The following is a 25,780-nucleotide window of genomic DNA, read 5'->3' as shown; positions in this document are numbered from 1 at the left end:
CGCGTGTCGGCGCAGCACGCGGTGGCCGGGGCGGCGGGGAGCGGGCCGCGCCATGGCGGCGGGCGGCGGGGGGGGACGGGAGCTGCTGGCGCTCATCCACCAGCACCTGCTGCGCGGCGGCTACGCCCGGGCGGCCCGGGAGCTCCAGGCGCAGAGCGGGCAGGTAACGGGCAGCGAGACCCGGGTGGGGGCTGGGAGGGCAGCGGGGCCTTAGGGGGAGGTGGTCCCGGAGCACAGGCTTCGGCGGGGCCGGTGGGCCTGGTCCCCCTTGCTCGCCGTCCGGGGGTGTGGGGCCCGTGGCGCCGTGCGGGACCCACAGCTCCCTGCTGGACACACATTCCGGCCCGGCCCCGAGTGGGTCCCCCCGGTGCCCGCGGGCTGTCCCGGCCGGGGAGAAGGGCCGAGGCCTGCAGCGCGCCGGAGAAACCCGTCCCGGGCGGGGGTGCAGCTGCTCCCCGAACACGTGCGGCCGCCGGTGAAGTCCCGCCGGGGGTGGGACACGCACGTTCCCTGGGAGCGTGCGTGCGGGGAGGACACGTCCCAGTGTTCCCGGGGGTTCCTGCAGGGACCTCTGCGGTCCCTGGTTCAGTCTGCTGGTCGCGTCCTATAGCGGGGCAGATGCCTGACTTGTGTCCCCTCTGCTTCCACAGAAATTGCTCCCTTCCTTCACCACCTCTCTTGAGGACATCTTTACGCACTGGGAAAAGTAAGTCGAAGGAGGAAATTACTATCTAATAGGTTCCAGGCTGCATGGCACGTGTGATCTTTATTTCCTGGAATTTCCCATTGTCAGAGTATTTCTGATGATAACTGTGCTCAGCAGATTTTCTTCTTAGCCTCTGTTTTCAGACCGATGTGTTAAAGACTGCTTTGATTTAGAGTCTCCTGAGCTAGGAGATAATTGTTACTGTAGTTTTGAGCAGCTGATGCTCTTCTTGCCTGTTTGGGTTGATACTGAAGTATTGTGGAGCTCAGAATTGTGCTTTACAGGCAAAAATCTATTCCCAGGTTTTGTTTCACTTTCTTTTTAAAGCCATGTGCTTTGCAGGAATAGTGACACAAGAACAGAGAACTTGGGCAACTACTGCAATGCCAAAGCTCTTACAGGGATTTAAACCGTGGTGGAACCCACATATCTCCTGACTCAGAGGAAGTCTCTTGGTTCCAGCCTGTCCTTTCAAGCCCTGACATGTTCCCCCCAACACATTCCCACCTTGTTATTCCTCTGAGCGCCCAATGTGAAGCTCTGCAGCACGGAGCCTTCCCATCTGTGGGGTGTGATGGTGCGTGCACCCACGCTCCGCACCACGGGCTCTGGGTTGCTGCCGGGGTGCAGCGATGCAGAACCAGTTATTGGGGTGGAGCTGGGCATCTGTGCCCATGTTGGGGAGCACTGGGATGAAGATGCTCCTCAGCGTGGCCGTGCCAGAAGCTGGGGGTTGCTTCAAACGCATCTTCTGCTAGAACGCCTCGTGCCTTGGTGCTGCCCCGGTTCTTGCTCTTTTGCCTCCGTGATTTTCTTACTTGAGCATGAGAAAGACTGGATCTAGGCGAGGACGTGGTGGTGTAGGGACAGGCTTGTGGTTCTTCCCTCTAACAATTTCTTGCTCTCTTGGGTATTGATGGTGACCTTTCTCTGTGCGAGTTGTCCTGGGTGCTGCTGCAAACCCATCCAGACACTGTTGCTTTTAAAGCTTGGGGGGTGACAGGGCATTTGTATCATATTTAGTTCCTTTTTCTCTAGTGTCACCCTTCTGTTGCGGTCCCCCCCCCCCGACAGGTAACGCCTTTTATTCTTGGTCCCTCTGGGTGAGTCACAACAAGGGATGTATTGTCAGGTAGTTTAGTTTATCCAGAAACTGCCCTTCCTGGCTGGAGTGCTCTTACTGGGTGAGCTGTAATTCTCGCATCTTGTCACTTCATAGGCTTTTGCCCTGAAAAAGCCTATGAAGTGACAAGGTTTCGTAGGCTTTTGCCTTTCCTCAGACTGCACTGCAGCTCTTACCTGTCCAGTTGAGGCCGACCGTGGTGCTCTCCTTCAGAAACTCTCACAAAGTGAACCTGAAAGTTGAGATTTGCAGTTACCAAAGAGCAGCCTCTCTCCAGGGCTGTGTCGGAGGATGCTGCTGCTGCGAAACTGATGAAGGATGCAGGGGGCAGCAGGACCAACTCAGCCCCAGGAGCAGCCAGAGCCCTGCAGCCCCCAAATGCTCTGGTCTGCTGTAGGGCCAGCTCCCATGGGCACTGCTCTTTTCCCAAGCACCTGGTCACTCACGACAAATTGTCACAGCGTTGGGGTGTCATAGCTGCCTGTGTGCCTTGCCCTGTTATTTTATTAAAGGGATTATTACAGTAGTGCACAGCACTTTGTAAGAGGAAACTTGCCTTCAGCCTAGCCTGCTTGCAAAAATTAGGTGAACAAATAAAATCAGCTAAACAGGCACAAAAGCGGGGTTTTTCTCACCTCTGGTAATTGTGAGTGTCTCAGTGCTTTTACCAACTTAGAAGTGCTGCATATGTGAATCACTCACAGACATGTGCCCAGCCAGTGTTGTCCCTGTAATAAAGTGAATGCATTGCCTGTGTTATCATTAATTGTAAAATGAAAACTTTACCTACATCTGTTCTGCTGGTACAGGTAGGGTTCAGAGACTGGAAACATCTTTCTCCATCTTAAGTGTTTAGTGGTCATCTGCGATGGCTTCCTCCCCTTCTTGCAACACATATTCTGTAGGTCCAGCTACTTCCATTCTTAAACCTCTCTGCAGCCTGACTTTTCTGTCTTTTGGCCTGTGAGGCCAAATTCAAATGATTTTTGCGGCCATTAGATTCACTTCTCATGGCCTCTTGGAATACCAAGACTTGTTTGGGCGTCACTGCCTTCACCCTGGGGCTGTGTTTATTGACTGTCTGGCTATAGTTGCCTCCAGGAGATGGAATTTGTTCTTCAGGGTGCCTTTATTCAGCGGTGAGCACTAGCATAACCAGATACATTTTTACTTCTCTGCTAAAGGAAGAAAGACACAGAGAAATAAAAGGTCTGTGTTCAGTATCTCCTGTGAGTATTGCAAGGATATGTTGTGCTCAGAAGGACTGGAGATGCCTTCTGCAAGGTTAGACAAGTATTTCTGCCACCCCCTTGGGAGCCGTAGAGCAATGACACTGTGTCCTTAGGCTAGAGCCTGACCTGAGAGTGGATGAATAATTTTATTCTGGTTGTTCAGGGTATCTTTTCTCCTTTTTGACACAAATTCTGTTCCCTCAGAACTCCCTCGAATTCCAGGAGAAGAAAGCTGAGTGATGAGGGGCCAGCCGTCCCAGAAAAGATCAGAGTTCCTGATCCTGTGAGCAGCTCTGAGAGCTCAGACAAAGAAGAGGATGAGAAAGAGAAGGCAAAAGCTGCAAAAGGTAGGAGCCTTTCATTTCCCTGGAGTTGACAGAGCATGACTGGAGGCTTGTGTAGGAGCAGCCTGACTTGCTTGGCTGGAGAAAATGCCTGTAAATTGATGGCTATTCCCTCACGCTTTTAGAAAAATAGGACAACTAATTTAGCACCCCTTCTCCTGTGGAGTTTCTGAGGAGCACAGATGTCTGCTAAAGCTAGAAAAAAAACTGTTATGATTCATTGGGGAGGGATGGGTGTTGATGCTTGGTTGAAGCTTTGGGAGCCTAACGCTGCCCACCATGGAGCACCTTCTGTTGGTCCCAGGAGTGTGTTGGGCCAGCAACGGCAAGGTCTTGTCCATGGATGGAGGAAGGACTTGTTGGTTTGTCTGGAAAGCCAGTGCCCTCTGTCTGATGTGGGGACAGATCCCTGGTGCAGCTGATATGGGAGGTGTTGGCTTGCATAGTCTTAACTAAAACCCATATTGTGTGTCTGATACGTTTTGGCTCAGTCTCATCTGCTGGAGACCAGCTCTTGGAAGCATGCAGATCTTGGCAGGTTCCTTGTCTTGGTGGTGGGAAGAAGAATGGGTTGGAGGAGCACAGCACTTGCCTTTCAGGAGGACAGTGGCAGTGGTGTTGGGGCAGGTTTGGAGGTGGGACCCTGCCCTGCCTGCTGGGGCCTTCCTGCAAACCAGAGGCCATCTTAATGTTAGAGACGTGCTCACACGGTGTCTCTGTGGCTCTCACACAATGTCTCTGTGGCTCTCTTCTGTGCAGCAGCCAGCCTTTCCCTGGCCACCAACTCAGCAGTGGATGCAGAGAGCAGTGAAGATGATGACTCCTCATCAGAAGGGGAGACACCAGCTGGAAAAGCTGCTGTTACGGTAAGGCACTTATTCTCTTGTCTTTGAAGGCTGATGGTATTCCGTGGCTAGGACTGTCCCAGGTTTGTTGGCATGTGTAGACTTGTGGGCTGGGGTGGAATTTATATTTAAATGACCCTCCTACACTGGTATAAACCTTCTCTTAGATATCTGTCCCCCAAGTGCTTCCCTAAAGAGCTCTGTGGCTTGCCTGGCTGTCAGATTGCTGTTTAAGGTACGTTGTGTCCAGTTTATCCCCTCATTTGTTTATAGGCTTCTAATTTCTTTTTGCTTCCTGTAGGTAACACCAGCTGTGGTGAGTGGTAAAGCTGCTAATTCCCGTCATTCTCCTAAAAAACCCACTGCCCCAGCAGGCAAAGCAGCAGCGTTCACTGCTGTGAATAGAACTGTGGTCGCAAACAAGCAGCAGCCCAATGCACTGGCTGCATCTGCAGCTCTGGCCAAGGCTGAGCAGAAACTGCCTGGTCCTGGGAAGCCGGGACTTGCCGCAACAGCCGTGGCCAAAGTAGGTCAAAGCAAAGCACCAGTAACGACCAAAGCACCAGAAAGCTCCAGCAGCAGCAGCGACAGCTCCTCATCAGAGAGTGAGGAGAAAAACGAGACACCGACTGCCAAGACTCCAGCACCAAAAGTGGGTAAGGAGCCCATGGAGTGTGGTAAATGCACGTGTGCTCCAGCTTTGCTGTGAATCAAATCCGAGCTGTGCCTTCTGCCTGTTCCTTCCTGCTCCATTGCTGGAAAGCTCAGAGCTATGCTCGTTCCTTGAGGAGGCTGTGAGAATACTGCAAAGCAGCCAGCTCCGGAGCTCTGTGGGATGAATCCAGCCTGCTTGCTCCCATTTCAAGTGGCAGATTCTGTGCTAAGATGTCTGTCTGGCAGCACCCAGCACCGCGGGGCTGGATATAACAGCGCAGCATATCTGAAGGAGAGGCAGCAGTAATACTGCAGATGCTTTCATTTTTTTGGAAAGGCACTGCAGCATCTTCTCTTTATTCCCAATTGCAAAGTGATTATTTTGGAGTTTTTTGAAGTCTTTCGGGAAATGTTCTACTGCTTTGAAGTGTGTGTGTATGTGTTGCGGGGAGTGAGGAACAAGTCGTAGAAGCTCTGAAAATCGTTTTCTGGACTGTTATCCAGAGCAGGTCCAGCCTGGCTGAGTGTCCCTGCAGGGAGCTGTGTGGGGCTGCGTCAGAGGGTGGCCAGAAGGGATCTCCTGTCTCGAGTGGTGATCACGGGCCAGCATTTGTCTGGAGAAGCGGTTCCCAGCAGGGCACTGATGCTTTCAGGAGGGCTAGGCCCCCTTCCCTGCAAATCCCGTTAGCCGTCTCTGCGGCTTGTTTTGTTTTCCTGACTTCAAAAGCCACATTAGCATCGCGCTCTGGGAGCTCAGAGCAGACAGCAGCTGTGACATCCCCTTGCTTGTGTTTCAGAGCTGAAGCAGGTGACTGGGGCTGCTGAGAGCAGCAGTGAAGAGTCAAGTGATGAAACGTCCGAGGAGGAGGAACTTGCAACTCCAGCCGTCCAGGTAGCTTGTCCAACCCATGGTCCTCATCTCTAGGAAGTCACTTCCCTTCCCTCAAAGGAGAGAGGAAATGCTGCAGTGCTGTAGTCTGACAACACACTGTTCCCTGGGTGTATGGGATCCCCAAACACAAGGCCAGAGAAACATGCTGTGTGGGTGAGAGCCCCACTAATCCTTGCCAGCATCAACCATTCCATCCCATTTCCTCCTAGTGCCTGAAGCTGAGGGAGATCCTGTGATCTGTAGGTGACTGGTGTGCAACTCCACAGATGTAGGCAGGCAGTCTGTGGAGAAAGTCTTGCTTCAGTGACTCCACAGCCCCTGGGTCTGAACAAGTCTGTCCCAGTCAAAGTTAGCAAGGCAGCCTTCTTCGAAACGGATCCCACGCACTTACAGCTTTCGATCAGTTTCTTCCAAGATGTTATGTGATTTCTCCTGTTCCTGTTCCCCCCTGTCCCTAGGCAAAACCAGCTGTGAAAACAGCGCAGGTTAATGCAACACCTGTGAAAAGTGCACCTGCTGCTCCAGTGTCCCTCAAAAAGAACACAGTGAAGCAAACGACACTGACACCAAGCCAGGCCAAACCCTCACCCACAACGGTTCCAAAGCCCAATGACACGTCAGAGAGCAGCGAGTCATCTGACAGTGAAGATGAGGAACCTCCATCAGTAACCCAGGTGTGTCTGTCTGAGACTCTGTCTCCTTGCACACCTCTCCAGGGCTAGGAATCACAGTAAAATGGAAATGTTGTAAATGCTTGTAGTGTATAGCAAAGTCATGTTGGGGGTGGGAGGAAAGAGGCACGGGGTGTTTAAAGGCACCTCAGTGTCTTTGCTCTGAGCTTTAATCAAGCCATTGTACCTTTCTTGAAAAAAAAAAATCTATCAGTACTTTTAAATTCAAAAAAGAACAAAAAAACCCCAACAATTCTTTTCTCACCTAAAGAGGCAAATTGTCATGGCTGAATTTGCCTCTCAGCTATAAGTTGCAATAAATAGTGTGTAATTTGTTGAACTGTGTTGCAGCTTAGTCTCCCTGCTGTGGAGAGTGCAAAGTGCTGCGATGTGCTTCACTGGAGGGGACTGGTAGTGTCAGCGGGCTGGTGAAGAATGTCTGGTCATGCTTTCTCATCTTGGGCAAATTGTCCCCACACAGGCAGATTAAAGGATGTCTTGTGTGTCCTGCCAGTTGCTAATCTTTCTTCAGCATTTGCCTTTCCCAGGAGGATTCCTTGTTTCATGCTGTTCTTGTCTTGTCCAGGCAGAGCCACCCCCAAAATCCTCCCAGGCCGTCCCATCCCCGGCAAAACCTGCACCAACAGCATCACGCTCCAGCAAAGCAGCTCCACCAAAAACACTTAATCTGGTCCAAGGGAAGCCAACGCCCAAACCAGCAGTGCCAAAGCAGACCAAAACTGCAGCAGGAAAGACTGCTGCTCCCACCAAGCCTGCTGAAAGTACGAAGCCAGCGGAGATCTCTGACTCCTCAGGCAGTGAAGAGGAGGATCCCCCTGTGCCCATCAGCCAGAAGGTAGGTGGTACCCCCCTCAACTTGGTGCCAAGGGATGGGATATGCAAGAAAATTGCTTAACCCTTGAATGCCACCACCGATCTCCGTGAAACGCCAGTAGTACGTAGTATGTTGTATCTTGGTCGCTCAGAGGGGAAGATCTTTCTTCCTACCTGAAAATGAGTATAGCCTAACTCTTCTCACACAGTCATCCCAGACAAGGGTGGGGGTTAACCTATGTGATACCAGCGGGTTCTCTCCACTTGTACCAAGCCCCTCTGGAGTGGGCCTGTGTGCGAGGTCACGGACAGCTTGGTCGTGGCTGTCCTGGGAGAATTTGTTTAGACTTCTCTTGCAAGAAGGACCATGAACTGGACTCAGGTGGCTGAACTCTTAGGCAGGCAAATCCTTTCTCGAGACCATTCTTAGGCTCATTATACAGAGACCTTCTGCATTGACTCAGCTTCAAGGATCTTTGCAAAGGGCCCTGAAAGCAGCATTTTGGAGATGGCAGCTATTATCTGCTGGGGAGGAAGGGAAGCTGGGGGCAGAGCCTCCCATGTCCTTGCAAGGAGGTTCTTTGTCAACACATCCCTTTGCTATTGACAGGCAGGAGCTGGAGAGGCTCTGCATTTTTGTCTTTATAGCCTTGGTCTGCTAAGGTGGGTGGAGGGGGATGCATCTCTAACAGTTGGCTCTATGCTGCTCTCTTCCTGTGTGATCACTTGTGAAGGTTCAGCTCTGGGTGGCAGGAGCAGCTATTCTGATACCTGTGCCATGGAGTCTTGCTGTAAAACTATTGATACTCGTCCATTCTAGCAGGGTTGTAGGTGAAGGACATGTCGGGGTAGGTTTGTTTCCCCCCAGTGTTGATTTGAAGCTGACAGCAGCAGGTACAGCTATTTAACCACTTCACTGTCTTCCCTCTTGCAAACTGGCAATTACCCTTCAACAGCCACCAGTCAGCAAGGAATAGCTTGTCATTGAGCAAGCTCTATTTTTGCCAAACAGGCTATTTCTTCATGTGTTAGTAGCCTACAGGCAGAGACCACGAGTGAAGCCTGAAGATAAACCATTAGGCTTAGCTGTGTCCACAGTCCTGTCCTCCCAGTCAAACTCTTCTTAGCTCATCCTCACCATCTGCTACTTGGGCATATGCTAACCACTGACTTACTGTATCCTACAACTTCCTCTGGCTTCTGTGCAAGATGCAAACAGATACAGGGCGTTGGAAGCTGCTTCATCTTTCCTTGTGGGGGTGGATTAGCACAATTAAAATGAACATCATGCCGAAATTGAACTGCTTAATTGGTATGTTTACCCCCGAAGAGTCAGGAATATTTAGTCAAAGAACTTGACAAGGTGTTTGCATATTTTGTGGGGGGAAGGATGGTGGCGGGGGACAGTCTGCATTGACCTTAAAGATACTGTGAGCTGCTTTTCTTGTGGAACTGCTAATTCTGTTCTGCTTCATCTTTTTCTTGGGCATTTTGGGCCAAGGATGGCACTCAATCAATCCCTCTATGGACAGGCTTTGGCTTCTGCTTACCAGAACTGGGTGTGAGATGCACGTGCATCCGTTTGCTGGGAACCTGTGTCTTCCTTGAGGATCCAAGGAAAACCTGTGCATGCTGCACTGATAGAAGCTGTGCCAGCAAGTTTTTATCTTGGACCACAGACTGTGTGGGGAGAGGCCAAATCTCTCAAGAGCTGGAGGGTCCCAGTCTCTCTCCCTCCCCAAACCCTGTACTGGCTCCCTTGCAGGTGACAGTCCCACCTTTGCTGTGTCGTGACACAGCCAAGATAGCAGTCCCAGTCCTGAGACGCTCTGGGTGCTTCCGCGGTGCACAGGCAGCAATGAAGTCTGACTGTTACAACGTGCTCAGCGCACGTGGCTCAGCGTTGTTTCCCCCTCTTGTCATGCAGCACTGTGTGATGCAAACCGACCCGGCGAGCGGCAGATGGGTCGTGCCGGAGCTGAGTCATCACACTCGCACTGAGCCTCGGGCAGCTCCTGGGCTGCGGGCTGGAGGGGGAGCGGAAAATATTATTTCCTTTTGAATTATTTTCTGCTTCTCTTGAGTTGCTTCAGTACCTGTGACTCTGAAGTTGTGAGAAGCTCTCTCTGCCTGTGTTACGCTGCTCCCTGGGTGTAACTCGGCCTGATGCCACCTGGAGCTGTGCTGTAGGACATGGTGACTGTCAGCCATCTGACAGTGACCGAGATGAGGTGGATGGAGGGACCTTGGCCCTGTCCCAAGGTGATGTCAGGAGTCCTGAGGCTGTGTAAAGCTTATGGTGGTTTCTCTCTGGATACTGTTATGTTCCTTTTGTGTCAGGAATGGCAGCTTTTTCCCAGTCTCTTTCTACATCAGGAAATTAAGCAGCACTTGTGCCGTGCACCTAAGTAGGGGAGGAGCCAGTCATGCTATGGAGGTCTTGAAAGTCAGCAAGTGTGGTCTGATCGCAGTAGAATCTTACCCTGCACAGCAGTGCTCAGGACAAGAGGTAGAGGAGCTAGTGCATTCAGGTAGAGTGTGTGAATTCCTGTCTCCGTTTCAAGTAGTTCTCTCTCTTCAGCATCGCAAATCTGGCCTCTCTCCTGGAGACTGTGACTCACTGGGATCAAAACAAAACAGACGAGTGAGGTTTGCAATCCCCCCCCTTCTCCAAGCACTTTTGGAGGTTTCTGTTTCTCTAAGCGGAGTCAAAATGTGCTTGGCTTGTTCAGAGAGCTGCTCTGTAATGGGATAAACATGCAGATGCTGTTGTCTGCTTAGTGTTTGGCTTGGAGATGATAAACGCTGCCCCAGTGGCAGCCCTCAGCAGGGCTGTGCCAGGAAGCACGGGAAGATCCATCCTCCTGGGAGGCTGCTCGGCTGGTGCTCTTGGCTGCTGAAGTCCCCCTTGTCCTCTGCTGTGGGCTGAGAGGGTATGGCTGTGTTGGCAGCATGACGGGGTTGGGACAGGGGTTGGCAGGGGCTGTGCAGCCGAGCAGGAGCCTCTCCCCTCACAGGAGGCCTGGAGACAGGCACTGGAGCGGGCTGCGTCACGTGCAGGTTGGATGGGGTCTGCTTGCCCTGGCAAGCGTGATGTGCTCCTTGGCAGAGCAGCCCAGAGATGAGCGACGAGTGCAGTAAACGGAGTGGGCGCAGAGCACTGCGAGCTTGGAGAATATCTGCGGGTGGTGAAGTTACCAGATCTCTCAGTGAGCACTCCCTCTGCCGTTGCTGGCCTTCAGCAGCATTTGGGGGTGCCTACAGCCCTCAGCCCAGGATGGGAGAGGGGCTGGGAAGAGATGGTCTTCCCTGGCAGTTGTGTATCTGGTGCGGTGACAACTCTGGCTTCCCAGTGCTGATGCATGAGTTGCTTGGGATGGTGGCTCCTGGCCTGTCCTGGGACATCAGTGTATTGAGGGGTGCTGTAGAAAGGCACAGCCCAAATGATTTGTAGGGTTTTTTTTTTCTGTCTGGAGATTTCTAAATTCTTAGACCTGTTGACAGACCAGCTTCCAAGGCACTCAATTGTATCGTGGGTCCTTGTCTGTCTCTGCCTGCCCTCTGTGCTGCCAAACGCTTGTGTCAGCCCTGTATCTGCGCTGAGCTCTCCAGCAGCTCTGGGATGTAGCTGCTCTGATACTGTGTCTGTGTTTTGGTGCAAGGCTTCCCAGCTCCCACTGATTCCCCACGCTGGGGGAAGGTTGTGCTTAAATAAGAGGCTTCTTTGGAATGTGGTTCCGGGGGTTATGGTGCTTCTCCTGCCCTCAGGTTGTTGTCCAGCCAGTGTCTCAGCCTCCATAAGGAATTGCTGCCATGAGCTTATGAGCACTGTTAGCCCTGTGAGCTCATGCGATAAAATGCGCTCGGGCTTCCTGTCAAAATCACATTGTGAAATGCAGCAGCATGTGTCTGCAGCAGCTCAGGCCAGGCAGTAACTGAAGCCCATTCCGATCTTGACATGCTAAGGATGGAGAGAGCGTTAGTAACAGCTGCGTTAGGGTAAAATAAAGCCCAGCTTGAGCTGAAACTGCACTTAAACTCCTAAACAACACCTGTACTAATACCACGTTTCTGGGCTTGTGTTTCTTTTTTGTTAAGAGGTTAACAGAACAGGCTGGGCCTGTTTCCAACCTGAGCCAGGCTGCTAAAGCTGAGACACCTGAAAAAGCAGTGGGAAGTACCTTGAAAAGCCAGGTCCCAGAAAGTGAGAGCAGTGACTCGTCTGACAGTGAAGAGGAGTCCCCTGTGGCACAGACACAGCCTCCACAGCCTGGTAAGTCTCCTGGCAGCAGCCAGGATCCCTCACCTGCATCCTTATGGATTTCCTTCTCTCCCCTGCACATGGAATGGCCCAGCCTGTTGTGATAGTTCCTGTTCTGGACAGCCATGGAGGGCAACTCTTGCTCATGATGACAATCTCTTATGCTTTTTCTGCAGTGAAGACCAATGCTGTGCCCCAGCCAACAAACACAAAGAAGGCACCAGCTCCAGCAGCAGCACCAGCCCCTCCACCTGTGGACAGCAGCGGGGATTCCAGCGAGGAGACGGATTCAGAAGAGGAAATAGTTCCCCCTTCTCAAGTAAGGAGCCACTGACTCGCTGGATGTGATTCTGTTAGCCCTGTGCTCTCAGGAGGTCTCAGGACTTGGGAGGTGTTAGTTGGGGAGGTGATGCACAGTGCAGAGAGGAGCCCTCCCCTTGGCTGGGTCAGGTGTTCTTGGCACCATCCCTGAGTCTCGCTGACCCTGGCTCTAGGTGCACGTCTCAGCCGCAGCAAGCTCGCAGTGTGAGGGAGCAGCAGAGGGTGTGAATGTTTTGGCAGGAACATGAGTAGGTGCACGAGCCCAGACCTCCTCTGGGACTCTCAGCTTCACCATGCTCCAGGGAGTTAGACTGGAAAAGCAGCCAAATCCTTGCAGGCAGAGTCTTTGCACAAGCTGGGAAGCTCCAAGACAACCTGCCATGTTTCCTCACAAACCCCTGGGCATGGGGTCCAGCTGGAGCTCTCTGGACCCCGCCTTGGGAGGCTGGAGGGATCTGCCCTGTAGGGTGGCACAGTGATGACCCCAAATCTGTGCTGAGGACACTGCTGCATGTTGTGGAGCTGATCCCAGCTCTCTGACCTGAGTCTCTTTCTATCACATCTCTGTGTCTCCATGCCAGTCCCTGGGGCCTGAGCTGTCCCGGGGTGAGGCTGGCTTGGCTATCTCTGCACTTCTGCTGCAGTTTGAGCCTGAGAAAGAAATTTCATGAAGAAGCTTTGACTGAGGAATGTGGCCACCGTTTCTGCATGGTGGTGGCTTGACTGGGGCTCTGAGCCCCGCGCTCAGTGACCAAGTGCACTTCTTGTGCCACATGTACGTGTCCCCTGTCTGGCCAGTGCCCCTGCTGGGAGAGAACGATTATGTGCATCCAAGGAAACCCTTCCCCACGTTGGCCTGACGCTGTGGCCACGGGAAAGCCTGTCTCCCCCAGCTGCTGGGCAGGCAGCCAGCCTGAGCAGTCCTTGATTAAAGCATGTTTTTAGTACCAGGATTGTATAAAATAATGCAGTTACTGTAATTTGAGCTTTGTGCAAGATGGCTGAGAGCTCACGTCGGATGGCAGCTCTCTGCACGGTGGAGCATTGCCTTTCTGAAGGCCAGATGTTGTGCAAGGGAAATGGCAGCCCACAAAGGCCCAGCTTGTTGGATATCTGGAGGGGGGTGCTGCTCACATAGCCTGGTTTATAACACAAACCGGGAGGCTGAGCACTCCTTCCTCGCTCCCACTCTCTCCTCTGCTGGTGTTTGTGTTTTGGACCTGATGTCAGTGTCTGATTTCCATGCCCCTGGTTCTTCTATTTTTAACCCCTCTTAAGTTTAGTTTGATAGGAGGTTTCAAATGTGAGGCAACAATATTGCTTCTTGTTAATTTGCTCTCTAATCTGTGGCTTGCTTGTGGACCTGAAGGCAGATTTGCCATGTGATTGGTGTCTTTGCTTTACCTCTGTTGCCAATTAACTCTCGGTGTGATTTTTAGAGTTAGATGTGGGCTGTACCGTGCATGAGAGGTTCTTGGGCTGACCTCAACACGAACCAGAGCAGTGTAGCTGAAGAAGGGCTGAGGTGTTCCCAGCCCATCTGTTCTGGGCTGCTTCCTATAGTTCATGGGCATGAGCAGTTATTCCTCCTTCCAGATGCATTTCATCTTCCTCTCCCCAGGCGCCCACTTCTGGCCTAAAGCCAACAGTTCCTGCAGGAAAAGCTCCTCCAGCCACCACTGCCACCCCACAGGCTGCTCCACTGTTGGGCAGTCCCAGAACTCCAGCCAAGAAGCATGAGCTGCAGCCAGCACAGAACACGCAGCAGAGCCAGGCCCAGACGAGCCAGATTGTGACCCCCGCCCAGGCAGAGGAGAGCTCGGACAGCAGCAGTTCGTCGGACAGTGAGGAGGAGGAGACGCCCCAGCAGACCCCCAAACCCGGTCAGTTCTCTCAAGAAGATGCTCTCAGGGCTGTTGGCCAGTCCAGGGTGGGGACAGTGTTTTTTTTATCTCATGGGACATGTGTCGCCTTCACGTAGTGGTAGCAGAGGTGTTCCCCTCTCCAGTGTGGCACGGCATGCCCCTTTCTGTGGAGGGAGAATCCTTTTGGTGGTAGTGACTGGGTAGTTGAGCCCAGCCCCAGGTGGCAGTGGTGGGTTTAATGGGACAAACTCTGCTTCTCCAGCAGGATCGCTGCAGAAACCAGGAGGGACCCAGCTGGGCCAGAGCTCCTCCTCAGAGTCCAGTGAGGAGGAGGAGGAGGCATCATCACAGGTACAGTACCTGAGCAGGCTGGGATCCTCTCAGGTCTTGTAACTAGCTCCTAATTAGGATGAAGAGAGGGCTAAATTCTCAGCCATAGCAAACAAGGTGCAGGGTGGCTTTGCCAGCACAGGAGTGCAGTCTCCCCAATGCAGTGCTGTGAGCAGGAGAGAGGCTTTTGAACCTGGAATGCTCCCCCAGGCAGCCAGGCCTGGGCTCCAGCTTCCCCAGCAGAAGGGATGGGAGGAGGTGGTGCCTTGCAAGGGTTAAACCAGGAGAACTGGTGCACGGTGCCAATAGCAGCAGGATTTTTTTTCCCCTTTTTTATTTGTAACTTAACCCACGTCCAAGCCATTAAATTTCCTTTCTAAGGAACGTGCAGGGCGTGCAGCACATCTGCTGTGCATTAGCTGTACGTTGGTGCACGCTGATGGCCAGGAGCCTCCCCCAAGCCTGCTTTACCGGGCGAGAGCAAAGAGGAGACCCTCTTTCCATCAGCTCTTGCTACTGTAAGCTCAGCCAGCATCTGTCAGTGCTGGCCCCCTCTCCTGGCAGCCCTGCTCTTTGCAGGGCCACCTGAGCGGTTCAGGATCATTCCATGGGCGGCCAAAGGTGGGACCTTCACTTGGAGTATGGGGGCAATAGCAGCAGAGACAGATCTGTGTGCCTGGTGTGGGAGAGGCTGCCCTGCCTTGATTCCTCAGTGTGTCTGTGCTGTTTCAGTCCCTCCTCACAGGTTTTTCAGGACTCTCCAGGACCCCAGCTGCACCCCAGGCACCAAAGACAGTTCCCTCTCAGCCTGTAGGCAAAGCGGGTCAAGCGAAAGTGGCCGTGACTGCTCCCAGCTCCCCTGCCAAGGCCGCCACGAAGGCAGCCGCAGCCAACAACTCCAGCAGTGACAGCAGTGACTCTGACACAGATATCAGCCAGGTGGCTGAAAACCACAAAGCAGGTGGGTCTCCCTTGTGAGGTCGGGAACCTGCTTGAGACAGGAGCAAAGCCGTGCTGGCACAGGAGAGCGACAGTGGGATAGGGCCCTGTTCCCAGTGTGTCTCCACTGCAGAGCCCAGCAGCGTGCAGTGCTGCTGCCGTCTGCTGGCGTCTCCTAAATACAGCACAGCCCTCTCCTCCTTCAGTGCCCCTTCTGCCCAGGCTGTCTTGCAAGGCTCTGCCTCCTCCAGGTTCTGCTTTAACTGCAGTAATTGTTGCCGTTAATGGGAGCAGGAAGGGCTGTCACTGAAACCTCTGCACACTGCATCGGTGTGATGCAGTAGTGATGGCTTCTGTGTAAGGTTTAAACACCAGCTGAAGAACATCTATTCTACAGTGCTGGTGTTCAAGACTCCCCTTGGTTTTTCTGGGCACTGTAGCATGTAAGGAGGACAGAGGAGGGGAGGCGCATGGGAAGACCTATGGAGAAACAAAATGTTTCTGTTCTGCCATCTCCCTGTTGCTCTGGTTGTGGGCAAATTGTAAAACTTGGAGCTGGAAGCTGCTCCTGCTCTGATTTGACCCTGACACCTTCAGATGAGCTCTGGTCTAGCTGTGAGCTCTGGCCCATTTTGGAGGCTCCAATGTTGACCTCTTGGGCACGTGGTTGCTGTGCAAAGGGTTGTTGAGGGTGTCAGAACTATCCATAGGCTCCAGAAGGGCCAGGTGCTGGCGGATGGGCTGTTGGTTAACTGTGGTGCTGTGGGTACCTCCTCCACCTTGGGGAGTCCCTGGCTTGCCGGGGTGATGTCCTGCGAAGCGACTGCTCTGTGCTCACCTGTCTGGTCCTACAGTTTCCTCTAGTCCAGTCCCTGTACTCCATGGATGTGGCCAAAGCTGTTGTCACCTGCTTCCCTCACCACATACTTGATCTGAGGCTGAAGCATCTTACTCTGGCTCTGCTGTAGCTGGATGACCAACAGGTTTTAATTTTGAGGGAGAAACAGATGCTTCTCTTCAAATGCATATTTCAATCATCCAGTAATTCATGGTCTATGTAACAAATACTTCCTGAGTTGTCTTCTCACTCTTGTCGTTGTTTCTGCAGAAAACAACCCCCCTCCAGGGCAGGAAGCCACAGGAGCCTCCAACAAAGAGAAGGTGGCAGGAAAAACAGAGCCAGGTCATGGCAGCCTCAAACCTTCCCCACTCAAGAAATCCCTGGCCATGAAAGAGAATGACATTGGAGCGAAACTGGCGCAAGTGACCCCAGTGGCCACAATCTCCATCCCACAATCAGAGGAGTTGAGTTCTGGGAGCGAAACTGAGGTCACTACTGCTGCTGAAGTTCCTGCAGTGCAAACACTGGAAGGGTTGGCAGTGAAGAAGAAGAAAAAGGAGAAAAAAGAAAAGAAGGAAAAGAAGAAACATTCCACCACAGCAGACAAGGCTGTGAAAACATCTAAGAGCAAAGACAAAGAGAACAAGAAGCAGAAAACGTCTCGGAAGCGGAAACTGTCAGGAGAGTCTGGGGCTGTTGGGCAGCCCAAGGAGAAGAAGTGGAAAGGGCAAGCTAGCGACGAAGTACCCAAAAAGAAAAAGAAGAAAGCAGCTGGTGACCTGGAAAAGCTGCCAGACAGCAAGGAAAAGAAAAAATCAGCTAAAAGTAAGCATCCCTCACTTGGGGCGGCACTTGCAATAGGTTTTTGCAGCTGATGCACATTCAGCCTCCGGTGTGGGGCCTTGTAAGGAGCACCTGCCTTCCTAATAGCTTCCTGCTTGGTGACTCCTCTCGTGGGCTGCCCAAAGCCAATGCCAGATTTTTAACACCCCACTCTGGTGTTTTTCTGCAGTCTCAGCATCAAGTTGTGTTGCAGACAGTAAGCTGGGCTCTCCTGCCCCTCTGTCCTGCGTCCAGCACAGGAGGAACTGCATTAATTCTTGTGCGGATCCTTCCCACTTGCTGAGCAAGCTGGTGTCCCTGTATATCTGGTGTCCCTCTCTACCTGTCCTGCCAGGGCTTTCTGCTGCCCTGGGCCTTGTCCTGGCTGGAAGCAGCTGTGTAGCTGAGGGCTGGCAGAGGGTTGAGGTGAGTCTGCACTGAGCCTCCTGAGGCTGCCTTTGCCCTCCTTACATGACTGGGCTTGAGTTCTCACTAGTTGTAATGCATGAGAACAGTTCTGCCAGCCCAGCTGGCTGCTCTCTGACAAATCCAACACGTGCTAGCAAAGAGGTAAGGTGACATGTGGCTGGGGACAGCAGGCAGAAGGTCCCTGACGTGCTGTGGGCACGGCAGCGGAAGCCCAGCGTTCACACACACACAGGGCTTTGTGTTAGAGCTTCCTGGACGTGGCTCCTTGCTGCCAGCCTCTTCAAAAGACGTCAGCCGTGAAATCTGCACTGTTATCTGTCCTGTCAGGTACGGCTGTTCCCCGTGGGGTGACACTGCTCTTTCCTGACCCTGCCTGATCAGTGTCTGTGCAGTTACATTGCTCATTCGAGAGACATGACTCAGGGCTGTTACCACTGCTTTCAAACCCCTGGAGAAAGGAGAACGGTACCAGCCTCCTGCTCCTTGCTCCCTCTGGTTTCCTGTCCCTCTGGTCTGCGTGCCTCTCTAATGCTCTGTTTGCTGCCCTAATGCATTTTTTTTCTCTGCAGTGCAGACTGCATTTGCAAATTGGAGCTGGTTCTGTGCTGGATCTTGTAGGGTTGGTTTTTTTTTTTTTAAAAAAAAAAAAAAGAGATGGAATGAGTGGGGCACTTCTGCTGGGGTTTCTGTTTTGCAGAGATGCAGCCCTTCATTTTGGAAGAGACAAGATTGTCCAGCAGCCCTTGTGTGGGCTGTTGCACAGGGTTGAGCTGGAGCTCGTTGGAGCAGTTGTGCTGAGCTGAAACACGTGTGTTTGTAGCTCTCCTTGCTCTGTTTTCTGCCACGTCCCCAGCTACTCCAGTGTTGAACTGGTTCCTTGGGGTGGGTGGGCAGCAGGAGGTGGAAAGAAGGGAATCCTGTGTAATTCTGCCCAGACGTGTACAAGGATGTTGGCATCAAACCACTCTGGCTCAATGGTGGTGTAGAAACAGCCCTTGTAGCAGGCTTTGCCCTCACCCAGTTACCGCTCTGGAAAGCTTGCTCAGGTTTGGATGAGATCAAAAGCTCACAGGAGATGCTCCATCTCAGAGTCTAGCAATACCAGAGTCCCTCTTGGTTGACTTCTCTTTCTCTCTCCCAGAAAAAAAGACTGGAAAAGAAAAGAAGAGCAAAAAGGTGTCTTCAGAAGGGCAGCCTGTAGCAGACGGCTCTGCCGAGGTTCAGAAGAAGAAGAAGGTATGTGCAAGACCCATGGGAGAGCTGTTCGGAACTGCGGTGGTGGTGCTCATCCCTGCAGTGTGCCAGGCTGGAGAGGATCAGCCGTGTCCTGCCCTTGCTGGCAGCACAGGGGAGGCCGCAGTTGGTTGTGGCTCATCTTGAGACCTCGGGTTGGTGGGGATTGGGGTGGTTTGAAGAAGGACTTGTTCCTTTATTGCTCCCCCAGGAGAGATCCCTTTCCCTGGAAGGGTCAAACGCAGGAGTGAGTGCTCTTCTTCAGCTGCCTGGTCATCTAGTTGTTCTCAGCAGAAACTGGAGTTCCTGAGGGGTTGGCAGGCAGTTCTGTCCCATCCCAAGGGCTAGGAAGGGGAACAGAGGGAGGCTCTAGGATGTCCTTGTCATGGGTATGTCCCTGTAGGGATGGCAAGCCAAGAAGCCTCTGTGGCTTGTGGCTTTGATGGGTTCTTCATGTTTGTGGTGTAGAAGATACTGATTTATTTTTCATCCTTTACTTTTTAGAAGAAGAAAACATCTGAACCTGAAGGAATGTAAGAAGGTACATGGTCTGTAGGGACTCTCGGTACCTCTGAATGGCGGTAACCTTGGCCAAATTCAGTACTTCTGGGCCAGTCTCGGGAAGACGGTGTCCCCGCTAAATGTTCACTGCACCAGCCTGGCCTAAGATTAGAGGGCCAAGGAGCAGAGCGGTCTAAGGAAGGTCACGCAGCAGTGTGCTGGCTTCTCTGGATGTGTTTGATCTCAACTCTTTAGCTGCTGAGAACTGGACGTCCAGCCTGGATGTTGCTGTCCTCTGTCATCGGCAGAGACAAGTGGCCTCTGGCAGTGTCCCTGCTGACCACAGGCAGCTTGGAAAAATAATATGGATTAGATGGTGATGGTGTAGCCACCTGGAAGTGGACCAGATATCCCTGCTCTGCTCAGCTGTGCGGTTGTTCTCCTCCTCTCCATCCCTAACTCTTTTAACTCCTCTCCCCAAAGGTACCACCTCCCTGTGATTAAGGATTTATGAGTGAAGATGAAACAGAGGAAAAGGAAGCTCATCGGGAGAATTCCAGTCTTTTTTTTTTTTTTTTTATAATAATTTATAACTTCTTTTAACTGTGACTTTTAGAGCAGAGCAGTGTAACTTTATGCCTCCTCCTGCCCTGCTGTGGCCCAGAAATGAGTCAGAAACGAGTTTATTCCCCCTCCTCGCGGCTCACCTGTTGCACAAGAACTCAACTGAAGGAGGCAGGTTGACCAGACAAGAGCCAGCGTGTATAAACTGCTTTCCTCCTAGTTGACATTCAGCCATCTTTCTCATCACAGAGTTATATTTTTAAGAGAAACTTCTACCTTTTTCTTTTTTTCCTTCCCCCTTCTGTCACTTGTGTTGTCAGTCCTTTTGCTACTATGGAAGAGACCTCATGGGTTGACTTTTTATTCTGACACTGACGGCAGCGATTATCGTGTCCCTGAAGTTGCACTGAACAGCTGTGCCCAGCAGCTGTTCTCAGCCAAGGCGGCAGAATTTTTTGTGGATTTTTTTAATGAAATACAAAATAAAAAAAGAAAAAAAAAAAAGTGAGATTTTGCTTCAGCTGTTTGGAAAGGAGGTGACCAGGGGCACGTCACAGCCCTCTCTGGAGGATGCTGCAGGTTGGACAGCATAGCGTCTCCTGATGTTTGTGAGCACCACTTCAACCCCTGGGGAAACAGGAGTTGCGTTCTGCCTGCTCCCTGAAGAAGAGCAGACGCTGTTGCTCCTCAGCTCTGAACTGCGTGTTCTTCCAGCTTCCACTTTTTTTCCATTACTATAGTGCTGAGAGGCTTGTGCATCACCCTGTGCAGACCCAGCCTCCTGCCTTGCTGGCAGCTGCTGCCCTGTGCCTTGTGCTGGGCTTGTGCCTGTTTCCTCACATCGCTCCCAGCCCTGGGGTTTAGCAGGTGAGGAGAAAGGGAGTGGATCCCCCCTCCCAGGCTGTGCCGCCCAGCTCTGGCTCTGCTGCTGAGGGCAGAGCTCTCTGGCTCCCTTTGGGTGCAGGAGGGGGAGGGCTTCAGGGCTGGGGACTGTTCTCCTCTCCCCCCACACTGTCACTCGCTTAAAGGTGACACCAGCCTCCTGGGGTGGAGGAGAGATTGAACAAGTAATGGGACAAGAGCGTGGTGTATGTATGTATGAGCCTGGGTGGAGGCATAGGTGTCTAAGTGTCTTTGCAGAGATTTTTTTTTCCCTTTTTTTTTCTTAACATTCATTTATTTTTAACTTAGCTTCAACTCATTTGCAAGCACTGCCCTGATGGAGTTTTTATTAGGATTCCTTATTCAAAAGTTTATTTGAAATAATTAGCTTGTGAAGTCATTTATAAAGGAATTAGCAGATCAATTCGGGAAAATTGGAAGCCCCTCTGCCTCCAGGGTGGGCTCCTCCGCCCCGCTGTTACCCACTGCTGCGGCTGTTCTCCAGCCTGAAAGCAAAAGCTGAAGGCGAGCATCTCTACAAAGCTGAGCACTCCACAAAAACACCCTTTAGTGTAGGAATCTTAACAGGGCCTCAGCCTACAGGGGTCAGTTAAGAAGCTGATGGAGGTTGTCTTGCTGCTTTTAATGTTTGTTCAGTGTAAGAAAGCATTAGTGGCTCATTCTTCAGCAGGGGTGAGCTCTGCCACTGAGCAAAAGGCACCAGGATTTATGGCTCTGACATTGCTGAAATCATTTTCCAGCCTGCTTTACCCCCACTCCAAGGGAACACTCCATCTCTAGCACTGATCCTGGCGGCAGCTCAGCCCTGCAGCAGGGGAGGGGTCGCAACCAATGCCTGAAGGGCCAGGAACACGCAGGGATGCCCACTGTTAATCGTCTCAGGAAAGCAATGTAAGAGCAGAAATGAAGTAGAGGAAAAAACAAACATGGGAGCTGGGATGCTGAAGAGGGGACAGGCATCTGCTGGCGTCCTCTTCTACTCGCCTGTTTTGGGGAAGGAGAGGAGGTGGTCAGGAAGGTGGCTCCAAGCCCCCCAAAGCCCAGGCTGCTTTTGCTGTGTCTCCATCACAACCCTCCACCCCCCAGCAGTGCTGCCCTGGCTCCTGGGGCTGGACCTGTGCCTCCCCCAGTCCCACCTCCTTTCCCTGACACCCCCAGTCCCACTTGGCCTCTCACCTTTCTCCAGACCCAGCTTCTACATGTCCACCCCAGAGGCCATCCCTGGCTCCACAGTGGTGGTAGTGACAGTGGTCGTGGTGGTATCTGTAGGAGAGGGGACAGAATATGGGTGCTGGACCCTCCAGGGCTGCCCCATCACCACCACCCCTCTGAAGGCAGTGGGGGAGAGCCTGCACCCACCCCCTGAGCCACAGGTTTGGGGACGGGGGGGCTCATGGAAAACTTTGACTGCACAGCCCTGCCATCGCTGCCGCTAACCCAGGAGGGCTGTGCCTGGGGTTTTTAGGGTCCCTTCCATCCCTTACATGCTGACACATGGTTGAGGGATGCTCTACAGCTTGGACATCCTCTCCTCCCTAAACACATGCAAAATGGGTCACAGCATCCACAAACGCTGCTAATTCCTTTCCTTCCCCTCCCTGGTGACCTACCGGGGCAGTCCAGTTTTTCCCGAGTGGCAGTGCCCTCAATCCTGGTGCCATTTTTGTAGGAGCACCAGCAGTAGCCCGTGCTGGCATTGCACTGCTTTGGCAGGTAGTCGCCGCTCTCATCACACTGGGGTCGGAAGCGACCCGGATGGACACCCCCATAATTGGCCTCCGCCTGGCATTTAGTTTGCACTAGGGCAATAAAAACAAAGGGGAGACATGGTGAACCCCCCCGGGCCCTTCTGCAGCCCAGCGGCCTTGGTAGGAGCTTTTTATCCAGAAGCAGTTAAATTTAATGTAAGAGGTGAACAAGCCCCACCCCGGTGACATCTCCGAAGCTCCTGGGTTACCCAGGGACTGAGGATTTGGTGTAGTGCTCTGCCTTTTCAGACATTTGCTCATCCCGAATGCCCCACAGCAAGGGGCTCTGTGATGTCCTAAAGGCCACCAACTGGAGGGTCCCCAAGGAACCAAGAGGTCCATGACTGGCCAGGGGACAGAGGGGCCGGTTGCCTCTGCTGGGGTACATGCTGGCACCTCCTGGGGGGTGGTTGTCCCCAAAGGGTCAGTCCCGGCCCTCCCCAGCTCAGCAGCCCCCATCCCTGATACCTTTCTCTGCTGGGATCATCTTAGGATCCTCTGGCTTGGGGTTCTTGGCCATTTCAAACAGCAGCCACTTGTGCATCCAGGACTCAAAGGCCTGCAGTGAGGGGAACCAGCATGTTAAGGGGGACAGGGGGAACACCATGGGGGAACCATGCTCCGAGCTCCAGCCTGGACCAGGGAAGGTAGTGAGCAGCACCACCTCCCTTGGGGTGGGAGTAACACAAGCCTGGCTCAAGCAGGACTTTGCTTTTCCAGGTGGGGTCACCCCAATCCCTCCCCAAAGCAGGGGTGCACCTGGAAGGGACAGGGTAGGTTGGCAGTGAGCACTGACCTTCCAGTCCATATCAGTCATGGTGTTCTTCAGGGTCTTCATGTTGTCCATCAGGTTGGCCTTCAGATCCGGGAACATCTTCCTGGGGTCTCCTTGCTGCAGAGCGACCACCACAGTGAGACGGCAAAGAAAAATGAAGTGTAGGGGCAGCGAAGCTCTGCTTATTTCAGACACATGGACATTGCAGGAGGCCAGGAGCTCCCACCAGCTCAGAGCACCCCAAGAGATCCCAGACCCAGCCAAGAGACAGCTTGAAGCTGGAAGGAGAGGGTCCCTCCTACAGCACAGGGGGCAGCTATGCGGTTGGTGTGGGAGCTGGGGACCTTACCAACAGCAGGTGCTTCACTTGGTCCTCGGTTCTGTTGCTAGGGGGTGACATGTCCTCAAGAGAAAAGGCAAAGAGGCAGTGTGAGCGCAGGGGCTGGCAGCGAGCCCTGTGGGCAGCAGCCAGTGCCAAGTGGCAGTGGGCATCTCTTACCATAATCTCTGCAGAGGGGGCGAGAGGCAGGACTTTCATGGCCAGGGGTGTGTTCACCATGGCCATCTTCATCTTGTTGGCCGGCTTGGCACCTGCCGAGGAAGGAGCAGTGTGAGGGGGGCCCAGCTGGGTGGTCCAGGGGGGTCCCATCCCCTCTCCCTGGCCACCCCCCCACCATGCTGGTGCTCATGGGGCTACTGACTTGCAGGCAGCTTCCTCTGCAGTGCCTCCAGCTGCAGGGTCTGGGAGGTCTTGGTCAGTTTGCTGATCTGCCCATTCTGCTGGTAGACGAAGTAGATGGTGACAGCCTGGCCAGCAATCAGCAGGGCCACCAGGATGGAGAGTGTGGAGAGGGCGGCTTTGCGGCCCCATGCAGACCTGCAGGACATGGAGAGGGAGCTCAGCCCTGGCCACCGGCTGCAGAACATGGCCTCATATTCTGTCGTCACTGTCCCCCCAGAAACCCCTCCTGCAGCCCACAACACTGTCCCACGCTGCCCCAAACACCCCCCTCCCAGGGGGGTTGCAGCCAGACAAATGCAAATTCCCCTGTCACAGTGTGCAGAAGTGAAAACTCAGCGTGAAGGACATTCCTCCGCACATGGAGGAACCGAAACCCACTGCGGGGGCGAGTGGGGGCAGACACAGGAGGGTACCGGAGGAGCGTATGGGCACACAGGGTCTGCAGGCAGGACGCTGCAAGGGGAATTGGGGGCACAGCATCACTCTGGGTGATGAAGCCACCTGAAGCCTTACCAGTCCCACAGGGCAGAGGACATACGTGATGAGATGCCATATTGCACTTAATTTTTTCAAATTTGTGCAAAAAGCAAAGGTGTGGGGCACCCCGAGGCTGCGGGCAGCACGCAGGCAGGCCAGGCAGGTGGGTGTCACAGTGCTGCCATCGCACTCAGGTGCCAAGCGAAGGCAAAGCCAAGTGCCAGGCAGCCGCCCACTGTGCTGCCGAGGCCTCCCCAGGCCAGATCCTTCCCCGCCGAGGGGAACGGGGCGCTGGTGGGGTGCAGGGGTGCCCCAGGGAGCCACCATCAGCCTCCGCTACCCGAGCAGGTGGGGGCACCCATGGGTGCTGCCGCTGCTGCAGGCGAAGTCCGGAGCGGGACGCGCTGCCGGGTTGTCTGCCTAGTGACTGATGCTGTCAGAGCTCCCGGGCTTCTGATTGGCTAGAGTGTTTGGGGACGCCCTCAAGTTGGGAGATGGGGAGTGGTTGGGACAGGGGGGTGGCTGGGATGGGGGGAGGGGGGGGGAAAGCCCCACAAAGCCGGATGAGTCCTGGGTCTACGCTGTGCCCCCCCGCCTCATAGCCACGTCATCAGCCTTCCTGCCCCATAGCCACACTGTGCCCCCCCACCCCATAGCCACTGCGTGACCCTGCCTGCCCCATAGCCATGACTTGAACCTGCCTCTGCCCCACAAACGTGCCATGCCCATATCTGCGCCACAGCTACCCCATGAACTTGTCCACCCCCCAGCCACGGCATGCCCCCATCCGCCCCACAGATATACTAAGACCCCCCTTGGCCTCACAGCCACTCCATCGCCTGACCCATCTCACAGCCACTCCTTGCCTGCCCCACAGTCACCCCACGGCCTCCTTGGCTGCACAGTGTCCCATAGCCACAGTGTGACTACCCACACCTTCTGCCCCATACCCGCTCTGTGCCCCCTTAGCCCAACTGTAGCCCCTTCCAACCCACGGCCATGCAATGTCCCCCCCGACGCATGTCACCATTATACCCGCTTAGCCCTCACCACACCCCCTGCCATACACCCCATGTCCCCAGCACCTCTGGGTGTCCCCAAGACTGAGCACACCGCTGCCGCGGTCGGACATGAGGTCCCGCTGCTCCTCGGCCATGGCTCCGCTGTCGGCACCTCGATGAGCAATGAGCACCCCGAGTGCCACTGCTGGAAATACCCCCGCGGAGCCACCCTGCCCCGCCACCCGGGGGGGGTAAAAAAAAAAAAGTCCCATTGGCTGACGGCACCCACATCACCCGTTGCCAGGCAGACCTCTGCTCGGCAGGTCTCTGGTCCAGAAATAATGCTGAATGCGGCCGTGAGCGCTGTGGCCAGTTCATGGGACATCGCTCCCCACCCCACTGCCACGGACAGGTCATGACTCCCAGCCTGGTGTCACCCGGTTCCACGGGCCTGGGGACTCTGTCAACCCTGGGGGAAGGCAGGAGGTGGGATGTGGGGTACAGGAGCTGGGATATGGGGTACAGGAGGGGAGAAGTAGGATGTGGAGGTGGGATAGGGGAGGTGGGCGTGAGAAAGGAGGTGGGATGCGGAGGTGAGATGCAAAGGTGGGATGCAGAAGGTGGGATGCTATTCGGAGGGCTGCCCTCACCAAAGGCTGAGCAGGACCCTCTGTGGGGACACGCTGTCAGGGTACACCCCTCCTCACTCACCTTCGCTGCCTGGGAA

General features: G+C 53.7%; 2 protein-coding genes across 6 annotated transcripts; one reads left to right on the top strand and one right to left on the bottom strand.

Moving 5' to 3' along the window:
- Nucleotides 1–19,911, top strand: TCOF1 (treacle ribosome biogenesis factor 1). Of its 3 annotated transcripts, XM_065029775.1 has the most exons (17): nucleotides 1–163; nucleotides 651–706; nucleotides 3,266–3,408; nucleotides 4,165–4,271; nucleotides 4,552–4,906; nucleotides 5,702–5,796; nucleotides 6,255–6,470; nucleotides 7,054–7,323; nucleotides 11,400–11,574; nucleotides 11,739–11,881; nucleotides 13,505–13,766; nucleotides 14,011–14,099; nucleotides 14,811–15,039; nucleotides 16,126–16,683; nucleotides 18,251–18,345; nucleotides 18,847–18,883; nucleotides 19,327–19,911. In XM_065029775.1, exons 1-16 carry the CDS (start codon nucleotides 53–55, stop codon nucleotides 18,877–18,879), a joined length of 2,937 nt encoding a protein of 978 aa, XP_064885847.1. In that variant the 5' UTR covers nucleotides 1–52; the 3' UTR covers nucleotides 18,880–18,883; nucleotides 19,327–19,911. The 3 variants fall into 3 exon arrangements, with proteins under 3 accessions (XP_064885847.1, XP_064885848.1, XP_064885846.1); XM_065029776.1 differs by having other exon boundaries at nucleotides 14,014–14,099; nucleotides 18,847–19,905; XM_065029774.1 differs by having other exon boundaries at nucleotides 18,847–19,905.
- A 697-nt stretch (nucleotides 19,912–20,608) lies between these two features.
- On the bottom strand, nucleotides 20,609–25,314 carry CD74 (CD74 molecule). Of its 3 annotated transcripts, XM_005503393.3 has the most exons (9): nucleotides 25,138–25,314; nucleotides 23,535–23,710; nucleotides 23,333–23,424; nucleotides 23,183–23,236; nucleotides 22,855–22,950; nucleotides 22,527–22,617; nucleotides 21,921–22,109; nucleotides 21,487–21,573; nucleotides 20,609–21,294 (listed from the first exon to the last, which is right to left on the bottom strand). In XM_005503393.3, exons 1-8 carry the CDS (start codon nucleotides 25,206–25,208, stop codon nucleotides 21,506–21,508), a joined length of 837 nt encoding a protein of 278 aa, XP_005503450.1. In that variant the 5' UTR covers nucleotides 25,209–25,314; the 3' UTR covers nucleotides 20,609–21,294; nucleotides 21,487–21,505. The 3 variants fall into 3 exon arrangements, with proteins under 3 accessions (XP_005503450.1, XP_005503451.1, XP_064885849.1); XM_005503394.3 differs by lacking the exon at nucleotides 21,921–22,109; XM_065029777.1 differs by lacking the exon at nucleotides 21,487–21,573 and having other exon boundaries at nucleotides 20,944–21,294.
- Between the last annotated feature and the right edge of the window lie 466 nt (nucleotides 25,315–25,780).

Source organism: Columba livia, chromosome 14 (assembly GCF_036013475.1).
Source record: "Columba livia isolate bColLiv1 breed racing homer chromosome 14, bColLiv1.pat.W.v2, whole genome shotgun sequence".
Taxonomy (NCBI): Eukaryota; Metazoa; Chordata; class Aves; order Columbiformes; family Columbidae; genus Columba; species Columba livia.
This window is presented reverse-complemented; position numbering and strand designations above follow the sequence as displayed.

Coding starts and splice junctions, on each gene's coding strand:
- TCOF1 (XM_065029775.1), top strand. CDS start 53: ATGGCGGCGGGCGGCGGGGGGGGACGGGAGCTGCTGGCGCTCATCCAC. Junction 4,907..5,701: donor GACTCCAGCACCAAAAGTGG/GTAAGGAGCCCA, acceptor CTTGTGTTTCAG/AGCTGAAGCAGGTGACTGGG. Junction 16,684..18,250: donor AAAGAAAAAATCAGCTAAAA/GTAAGCATCCCT, acceptor TCTCTCTCCCAG/AAAAAAAGACTGGAAAAGAA.
- CD74 (XM_005503393.3), bottom strand. CDS start 25,208: ATGGCCGAGGAGCAGCGGGACCTCATGTCCGACCGCGGCAGCGGTGTG. Junction 23,237..23,332: donor CCCCCTCTGCAGAGATTATG/GTAAGAGATGCC, acceptor TTTTCTCTTGAG/GACATGTCACCCCCTAGCAA. Junction 22,110..22,526: donor GATGATCCCAGCAGAGAAAG/GTATCAGGGATG, acceptor TTATTGCCCTAG/TGCAAACTAAATGCCAGGCG.